Source organism: Charadrius vociferus, unplaced genomic scaffold (genome assembly GCF_000708025.1).
Source record: "Charadrius vociferus isolate BGI_N301 unplaced genomic scaffold, ASM70802v2 scaffold411, whole genome shotgun sequence".
NCBI classification, from domain to species: domain Eukaryota; kingdom Metazoa; phylum Chordata; class Aves; order Charadriiformes; family Charadriidae; genus Charadrius; species Charadrius vociferus.
This window is the reverse complement of record NW_009646935.1, coordinates 3,897,797-3,907,072: the sequence shown is the minus strand read 5'-3', so window position 1 is coordinate 3,907,072 and position 9,276 is coordinate 3,897,797. Positions and strand designations below refer to the sequence as shown.

General features: G+C 49.8%; 1 protein-coding gene across 1 annotated transcript in view; it reads right to left on the bottom strand.

The window, feature by feature from the left end:
• Positions 1 to 2,944: 2,944 nt before the first annotated feature.
• PPP2R5D (protein phosphatase 2, regulatory subunit B', delta) overlaps positions 2,945 to 9,276 on the bottom strand; it is a 26,943-nt gene continuing 20,611 nt past the window's right edge. Inside the window, exons 14-16 of the mRNA XM_009894841.1 lie at positions 4,341 to 4,413; positions 3,773 to 3,889; positions 2,945 to 3,413 (exon numbers count right to left, since the gene is read on the bottom strand). Of these exons, the coding sequence (XP_009893143.1) occupies positions 3,276 to 3,413; positions 3,773 to 3,889; positions 4,341 to 4,413 (328 nt within the window). The 3' untranslated portion in view covers positions 2,945 to 3,275. The remainder of the gene's footprint in view (positions 3,414 to 3,772; positions 3,890 to 4,340; positions 4,414 to 9,276) is intronic.

Genomic DNA, 9,276 nt, shown 5'->3' with positions numbered 1-9,276 from the left:
TGAGGGCCAAGCTGCGGCACAGAGGCTGCTGACCCCAGCCCTCCCTCCGCCGCACGGGTCAGGCAGGCACCCACTGCCTCCGAGCCAGGCAGTGACAGGACTCGCCGGCATTGACCTTCCAGTTTCTCCCACTGACGTTGTCCGATTTCCCTTCCTCCTCCTCTTTCCTGGTTCTGGCTGGCGCATAAGTCACTGTGATGTCCCTGTGTTGGCTTCCTCTGCCTCCGAGGAGCCCAACTGGTTTCCATACCTCTGTGTGTGTGTGGAGGGAGGGAGCTTGGCTGGCTTTGCCCAGATTCCCTTGGGACAAACACTGAATTTGTCCCCATGCTGTCAGTGCTGGAGAAGTCCCTCTCCACGCTAGGGCCCCTCCTCCCAGGACAGGGGCTGCATGTTGGAGTATCAAAGGTGGAGTCCAATGTGTCTTTCCAAGAGATCGGTTTTATTTAGTTCTGTACATACAGGGACATCTGTACAAAATCCAACACTTTCATACTATGTAATGCTCTACTGAAAATAAAGTACACCATATGTACATATGAACTGTAAGCAGCTTAATACTTGTGTCCAGGGGGTGAATGCAGTAGTTAGTTTTGCTTGTTCCCTCGGGAGGAGGGAGCCAGGTGAAGTGGAAGAGGCAGCTCCAGTTCTGTCCATTTGGCTGATGTGGGGAAAGGCATAGGCAGAAATGAGCAGCGCTAACGCTAGAAACCAAGTGTTGAGCGAGGGGCAGCTGTAGCGTGGCAGACGCAGGTCTGCGTATGAGCAGTACGTGTGGCGGAGAGGGTGAATGCGCTCCCCCCTTTCTCACATGGTCCCCTTCTTAGATGTCCAGGACACTGGAATGAATAGGCAGCAAACTAATGTCCATGTGAAGGTACTAAGCCTAAGTTCCCTGACCCAGAACAAGACACACAAAGCTATGAGAACATTGAAGCCGTACAGCACGTAGTCGTGATGCGTTACAGTCCTGTCCCTGCACGTGGCACAACCCCAGCAGCATTCCTTGGGGAACTGCCGGCAGAGACAGACCATCTGCGGGACAGCGACAGCCTCTGCGCACCAGAAGTCTCTGTTCCTTCTGCAGGCAGAACAGCCCGCAGCAGGGAAAGGCAGCCACTGCCTAGCAGCAAGCAGGCTTGAGTGAGGGCACACACATGCTATAGCACTCTAAAAAAAAAAAAAAAAAAAAAAAAAATGAGGTGGCGGCTTATAACGCAATGCTAAGCGGACGAGTTGGAAAGCCTGTACTGCAACGGGGAGAAACATCCTCCCCGGCCCGAGCCCTGCTGCGGGTGGCACTCGGCAGTCCTCGTCTCCGCTGTGCCCGGAGGCGCCTGCCGCTCCTGCGCGCCATCCGGCATCACCCAGTGCATGTTTACATGCTGTGCCAGGCGTGAGGTAATTGATTGGCAGCTGACCATGAGCTCAGACTAATGATCAAAATAAGCAATAACCTCCCTGAGGTGTTTCGTAAGTCTCCTGATGAACTGGCCCATTGCATGAAGCAGAGGGGAGGTGGGGTCCTGCGTGACTGTGGGTGATCTCGCACGTACTCACGCTTGCCAGCTGCTCCTAAGAGATGGTGGCATGCCTAATGAGGGCCGAACTGAAAGAGAGCTAAACAGGGCAGGGGGGCACAGGATACACAGGGGAAAAAACAGCTTAGTTTGGGTTGGAGGAAAGATGTGCTGCACACCAGCAGTAAGATTAGAGGGGATGAACCTCTGACCTGCGAATGGTTTACTGGTGAGGACGAGCAGATACACCAGGACCTTCTGCAACATCCCACGATGTTGCAAAGCAGTGTCAGACTAGCACCGACCCCGTAAGCTCCCTGCACTATTGCAAACTCACTTAAGCTTATGTGTCAAGAAAGCAAGCGCAGCAGGTAAGAAGCAAGGAAGACTCCCTTTTCTATCCCAAGCCAGCCTCTCTGAAGTGGCACCTTGGCCTAGCACTGAATCTGCGCCACAAAAGGCAGGGGAGAAAGCTAGATCACAGTAGCACCCAAGTGCTGCGCAACCCCCTGGGCTATCAGCGAGAGCGCTCTAAATGCTAAATTAGCACAACAAGTCCCTGATGCACCATATGATAACTAACAAGAGCCTCGGGCCACAGCAGGTGCCAAAGGAAAAGGGCGAGGCGAACTTTGCTCAGAGCACCCACGGAAGCAATTCAGCAGTAGCACCTAGCCATTGATCGTAAAGAGGAGACAACTGAACACTCACAAACTCAGCCTGGCCCCGTAACGTGTATCCATTGCTTCCACTAGTTTGCAGAAATGACTTTAGCAGCACAAGCTTCCTAGAAACCCTGGCCACTGCAGAGCTAAGGATGGGATACAGCGACAGAGGGAGAGCTGCAGGAGTATTTTAATTGAGCAGGTAGAGGAAGAAAGCAGAAGTCAGTGGCTGACACCTGCTACAAAGCGGGAAGTTAATTCTGGGCCCACAATTAACCCAAGACACGGGGATGGAGACGAGTCAGCACGGACCAACACAAACAGCTGAAGGAATTCACTTTCCCACAAGAGAGCTTCTAAGGATGCTCTAAAGGGAGGGCTGCAGTAGTATGTAGTGCTTGCACCCAGCTTTACTGGGGGTGGCGAAGCACTGAACCCCCACTCCACTGACAGGGGAACAGAACAAGGGGCTTGAAGCAAAAAGAAAGGTGGAAGCGAACATCTCCTCTGCTGTACGTGAGACCCTCCAGCTGCAGAGCTGCACCCCAAGGCAGGGCGGAGCGGCAGCAGAGCCCCCACAAACTCTGCCACACGCTCCTGCCCCTGAACTCAGCCCGAGTGCTGACCTCCACAGGGCTTGGCTGCACCGGCAGCACGGGGTCAGGCATGGGCACTTGGGGCTTGTAGCAGCATGCTGAGCCACACGCGGTGGCCTCTGGCCAGCACAGAGCCTGTGCTGCAGGGCAGCAAGGCTCTGGCTCCCAGGCAGAGTAAAAAACAGGCGGCAGCTGGAAATGAAGTGACTCCTGCCTGGGCTGATACAATCACAGGTCAGGCAGGCTCCCTTCACGCACGCACACCCAAGGTGGAAAAGCAGGAGGAAGGGGAAAGAAGAGCAGGAGGACATGATAGTGGTGAGATACAAGTTATAAAGTAAAACCAGATCTACCCTGGAGGGGTGTAGATGGAGTGGAGGACAGGCACAGCTCACCATTTTCATTCCTTATTTATACATGAGAACCGAGTGCATTTCTGTGACCCCTGGGGGAAAGGGATGGGGCAGAGCTTCCCGGGCCAGCTCCTGAGCCCGTCAGAGAGCCTCCTGGCTTGAGGTGAGAAACTCTTCTGCTCTCTTGTGGGCCTCCAGGGCTTTTATAGTGTAGACGTCCTGAGGAAGCTCAGATTTCCGGCGCAGCAAAACTTTCTCCTTCTTAATGTCTTTCAGCATCTACAGAAAAACCAAAGGAGTCAGGGATCAGTAACAAACCCCTTCACCCATTCTCTGACTCCAACTGCTCTAGGATATGTTAGGTGACACTACAGCATGCTGTGGAACAACTTGAGAGCCAAACACAGATCAAAAGGACACAGAAGACTCCCACGTGCATTCTTCCAGAGTGGGAAGGTTAGATAAATGCCAGTCTTCAGACTACAGCTTCATCTGTAACAATCAGGGGTGAGAGTAGGGGCATTTACCCTCAGAACACTTAGAAAGAGCCAGTTCTGGCTGCTGGACCTTGGACTGACTATGCTGATGTCCTGGCTGGTCTGAGGGTAACTGTGGAAGGACCCTAGTCACCTACGCACCTGCACAGCCTCCGTCTCCACCGTTTTCTTCAGTAGCTGTATGTCCTCCGCAGTTGGGGTCTCCGTTTCCATACAGCAGACAGGAGGCAATGGTGGAGGTGCGTAATACATGGGGTACTGCAGACAACACAGACAGCTGGAGAGTCAGCGCGCCACCCAACACCAAGCCTTCTCCCCCAGCATCCTAACACAGCATGGCACACTTTTTCCAGCTGCCCTCTCTGGCACCAGCAAAGGTAGCAGTAGGTACACAGGCAGGAAAGGAGCATCTTCTCCTACCCATTCCTACCTGTGCCCTCTGAGTCACGGCATGCTGAGAGAGGAGTCCATAAACACGTATGTGCTCGCTATAAGGCATTACTTAGAGGTCAGTGGTACAAAGGGACAGGCTGGTAAAACACTGCGAGCATCCCCAAGACACTGGGTTTTGGGAGGGACAGACCACTGCTGCAGCTGTGTGTGCAGGACTGAGATCAAGGGCCAGCACCTGCTCTCAGGAGCTGAGGAAGCAGGTCAAGACCCCCAGCACATTCTCGTCTCATTCATCCTAAGTCCTGCTGTTACCCACCTGGGGGTTCAGCCGAGCCAGCTCCTCTATTTTCTGCCACATTTCTTCTCGTTCCTTCATCCTGAACCTTCCCCTGCAGAGAGAGACCGCGCAAGTGTGAACTCCTGGGGAAAGTGCAGCTTTCACTTACAGGGAGACAAAAGCAAGAGACACAAGAAAAGTGCAGGCGAGGGGAAGAGCTGCTCTGTCCTTCAGAGACTCCTAATTCTAGCTACAAGTGAGATGCAGCAAGAGGGGACACGCTGCAGCTAGCAGGAGGTAGACAGGCACACTCCTCGCTCACCTCAGAGCACAGGGTGGCAGCACGGGGCTGCACAGGTACTTTTTCCCTGGCTTTGTGCTGCAGGAGTGGGCCAGAGCGACTGGTTTCTGGAATAAAGCAATGACACCAGTTTGGACGGCAAACACACATTTTCCTGGTGCCCTACAGATGCAGAGGGACAACCTGCCATTTCCCAGAGCTGGGGCTCAACTGCCCGCAGTTCCTTCTCTTTGGCTTAACACACCGGAGAGCTGCCCAAAATCCCAGGCACAGCTCTTGAACTTGGCACAGACCTTAAGTGACCGTTCAACTGGGCCACCTGTAAATCCCATGGCCGTGAACGTTCCCTGCAAACAGAGGTAAGCATCCACCACTCCTTGTTATTCTCTTCTACATTTTAAACATCTGCACTAAAATCTCTGCTTTATTTTTCATTTTAACTATCTGGCTTTCATCCCAGCTGCTGGCCTCTCTACTGCCCTATCTATGCACGCTAAGGAAGTTCTTCTACTCTGTAATCACCTCACACTCTTGAAATATATGTAAGAAAGGAGGCTAAAAATGAGAATGAAGCTGCCAAGCATTCAAGCAGCAGACTAATCCATAAGAGAAACTAAAAAAACAACCCAACAAACCAAACCCTGAATAAATAACCCACACCTCATTTTCTGACAGAGCTCTGGAGATCTCTGCAGCGGACTGTGACCAGGGGTTAGCACTGATCTTCACTAGCTTTTTCCTGCCTCATCCCCAATTTCTCCAGAATCCTTTTTAATGTCTGGTAAACAGAAACATACGTATTACTCTTATCTTGCCACTGGAAATGTAGACCAATATGTCTGTCCACAAAGGCCCTCACATCATGAAGGCCAGTGCCCCTCCAAAACAACATCTACTGTACCAGTATCATGTCTAATGCCATGCCATGTAAGGGTGCAACAAAGTTCATTTTCTTTGGCCGGAATACATCACATTACTGGTCTAGTACACTTTGAGCCAAGGGCACTCATCCAGTCATTCAGCTCCATGCCTCTCTAGCATCAGTTCTTTCCTTTCAGATCACCAAAGCAGTCTGAACAGCATTGGGGAAGCCCTCCATTCCTCATCACACTTCAAGATCCCCCAGTTTACCCATCATGAGCTCAGCTGATATTGCAAAAGACCACTTTGCAAAGAGAATACCTGGTCTGACTAAGAGCAGTGCTTCTAAAAATCTTAAAGCTTTACACCCGTGATCGCTCTTTTCAGTCTAACGAGTATTTCCAAGAATGAAAGAAAGTTTCATCCTTATTTTGATGCCACATTGACTTAACTGTAGTATTACAGCTGTCCAACATCCCACAATAGGAAAAGCTTCCTCCCAACCTCATCAATCAGCCTGGCTTTACCTCCTACACTAAGACATTTCCATTGCAGTTTATCTGAAAGTGTCTCATCCAAATGAGCCTTTGGAGAATCCTACCTTTCTAAACAGCAATGCCTCACAGGACAGCACTGAGTCTACAGGAGAAGCGCTGTCAGCCCTGCTTTCTAGGTGATGTGCACCTGATCAGCTCCCTTCATGAGAGTATGAGAAAGCCACTGGCAGGACATTTAGAGAAGAGCTATATTGGGAGGCTTTTTCCTCCTCCATGCTGCTGTGGCCTACACAGAAGGATGCAAGGTAGCTGCTACCAGAGGGATGTCAGGTGTCAGGGTGGCCCCAGGACATGCTGACACCACAAGTCTTCAAAGGCAGTGTTCGAGGCCCTCGCACTTTTACAGAAGGGCACGTTCAGGACAAGACACTATCTATCCGCCCCAACCTCCCCACTGTTTTCTGAAGGGTTCTGATAATTCAAACAGCTTCAAGACGTCTGGGGAGATTAGTAAGGCGCAGTCAGTCCATCCGCACTGAACAGCGGAGAGCCTCCCCACATGTCCTGGGGAGACTCTGTCCCACCGTGACCAGCTGCGCTGCTGCAGCCAAGGGCGCAGCGGTGACAGGCCTGAGCGGGCATGTCCCGTGTAGGCACAGTAACTAATTAAAAACACGGCTAAGCCTTTTCTGAGCAGGCCTCTCAACACATGGTTGCAGTCTAATTGTGTATCTACAAGCTCTCTCCTTTTCACTGTTTCACATTTACTGGTGTTGTTCGCATGTGCAGTCCTTCCCACACGTGCTATTTTCTAGTTCACAGCACAAGGTCTATAGCGGCTCATTGGGAAAACACTTCATAGGTCTCTTTTCCTTTTCCTGTCTACGCTAAAGAAGCCTCGACATTTCAAACTCGTCAGTCTCACTGAATAAGGCCGAGGTCCTGCGGAAAAAGCAAGGTATCGCACAGTTAAAGGTCAATCTTGCATTACAGTGATGCAGCCAGCATTTCCACAGGCAGCCTTCGGTACACTGCTTTGCTTTGGAGATACTTGACATCACAGCCTCAGAGGTTTTTATTAGGAAAAAAAAAAAAAAAAATGAAGTACTATTTCTACTCGGTTTAAGTCTCTGTGTTTGAAAAGAAAATGGCAATTGACTGAAATGCCACATTACTGTCCACTGACAGGCACGGCCCGCAGCCAGCTCTGCCAGGGAGGCAGCAGAAATGGGCTGCGGATGCAGCGTGTCTTCTCCACCGAAAGGGAGGCAACAAGACACGCTGCTCACTAGAACAAGTCACAGTACTCTGCAGACAGAAAAGCAGGTAGGGGCAGTGCATGAATGGCACCCCAAACTCCAAGGCAGAGTCTTCAGCTACAAAATGGTCTCGTTCCACCAGGGAGACACCACTAAACAACACTTTCTCGGGCCTGTGAAACATGATTTTTCTAACCCCACTCATTCCAGCAATGACTTACTCTATTACGCTCCAGAATGTGCAGCCACAGTGTTAAACGCACATGGATTTGCTTACATTTCTTGGATATTTTAAAGACGTGGAGGGAAAAGATGACATTTTCACAACGGACTTAAGCAAAGAACTCAAGCATACTGCTCTAGTAGACCCAGGTTCCTAATATATCTTCCCAAATGCATGGTCTTTCCCCCCACCATTGTCCTACGTCCTGTCCAGGCCCCTTGCCCAACAAACCCTGATCTCCTCACTTTTCCTTTAATTTATTCCCTTTACCTATCCCATTCCTACTACCTGTTGACATTAAGAATAACGCTACCACCACCTCCACCCCTCAACCCGGCTCTTCACTGTACCTCTGCCCAAAGTCCTCCTTTCTACCTCCTTGCCCAGAGAAGCTGCTCCTGCCCCCAGCCTGCTATCCTACCCCATTCCCTTCTGCCACAGATTTCCCTTTCTAGTTGTTTCCCAACCTGTCCCTACAGACCTTTCACAATGTTCTCTCCCAGCTCTCGCATCCCTTCAGAGGGAGACCTTTTCACGCTTCTCAAGCCAGGAACAGCTGCTAATGTTGTACTAGCAACAGCACAGTTAAGCCTTCTTTTTTTCCACCCAGAAAGGCCTCCTTAGCTGGGTCCCTGTGGCAGGTAAATCCCACTTAGCTGAGGAATCGTATCGTGCTCATCATAGGTAAACTCATCTCAGATTCAGCTGCTAAAAGACATTTTTTACATCCCACCCACCAAGCTTTCAATTGACATTTTACCAAATCTGGTTATCTAGGAGAGCAAAAGGTATATATCCATGATAAAAACCCAATACAAGATTTTCTGAAGCATAATTAGGTGGAGAGGCACTAGAGAAAAAAAAATAAATCATCTTGACATGAGCAGGAAACAGTGCACCTCTACCCATCCACTTCGTGGACAGCTCTGAGCTGCTTTGTTGACCTTTTCCAGAGCAATCCTCCATAAGCCACACACCAATGCTGGGAACAGTCACCCTCAGCAAGTCAGCATGGGTAGAGGCTAAACATGTAGGAAAAGATCCTGATGCAAACACCAGGTAAACCTCATAATAAATGTGCTGTCACTGTGACTTAAAATATATCTGCAGACATTTGTGGGCTTCACAAATGCCCTAGAATGAGAAAAAAAAATAATCTTGCTTGCTCCCAATTTAGATGTTAACAAATCCTTAACTTCTCCATATGCAGGTTACCCATCCCCAAGCTCTGATTCATATCTCAACTTTGTTATTTATTACTGTTTCACAAAACAACTGAATGTACTCCAGAGCTCCCCACTGTCAGCAAGGCTTAGCCCTGCTCTCCCCACCGCCAGCCTTGTGGCAGTCCTGGCTCATGCAGGAATTTTATTTTATGTCACTAAATCAGCAGAAAACAGACCCAGGGGAAAAAAAAAAGTTTCCTTCTAGGTTACAGAACTGACTCAGCTTACCAAGACAAGTCATACAAGCACCAAAACCAGCACAAGGAAGCAGTAAAAAGTGGAGTTTTTTAGTTCTTTACAGCATCGTGGCACAGGTACTTGCTGAGTTCAGATTTTATCCCCATCATTTGCTCTTTGAAATTCCAGACATTATTCCATCTTTATTACTGGAAAATTGAAAGCGTCCTGTGGCATCAAAGATGCATTACACCCATTGCAGCAAAGCTGTTCAGAGAAGTCCTTCTAAAGCAGCAGGACTCCACTCACTGGTGGCACTACAACTTATATGAACTGGTAAATATTTCCAAGGCAGAGCATAAGCGTCTCTGCAAAGCTGAGTATCCTCTACATTGCAATTTATTTCCTCATGACCCAGCAAACTCTGTCAC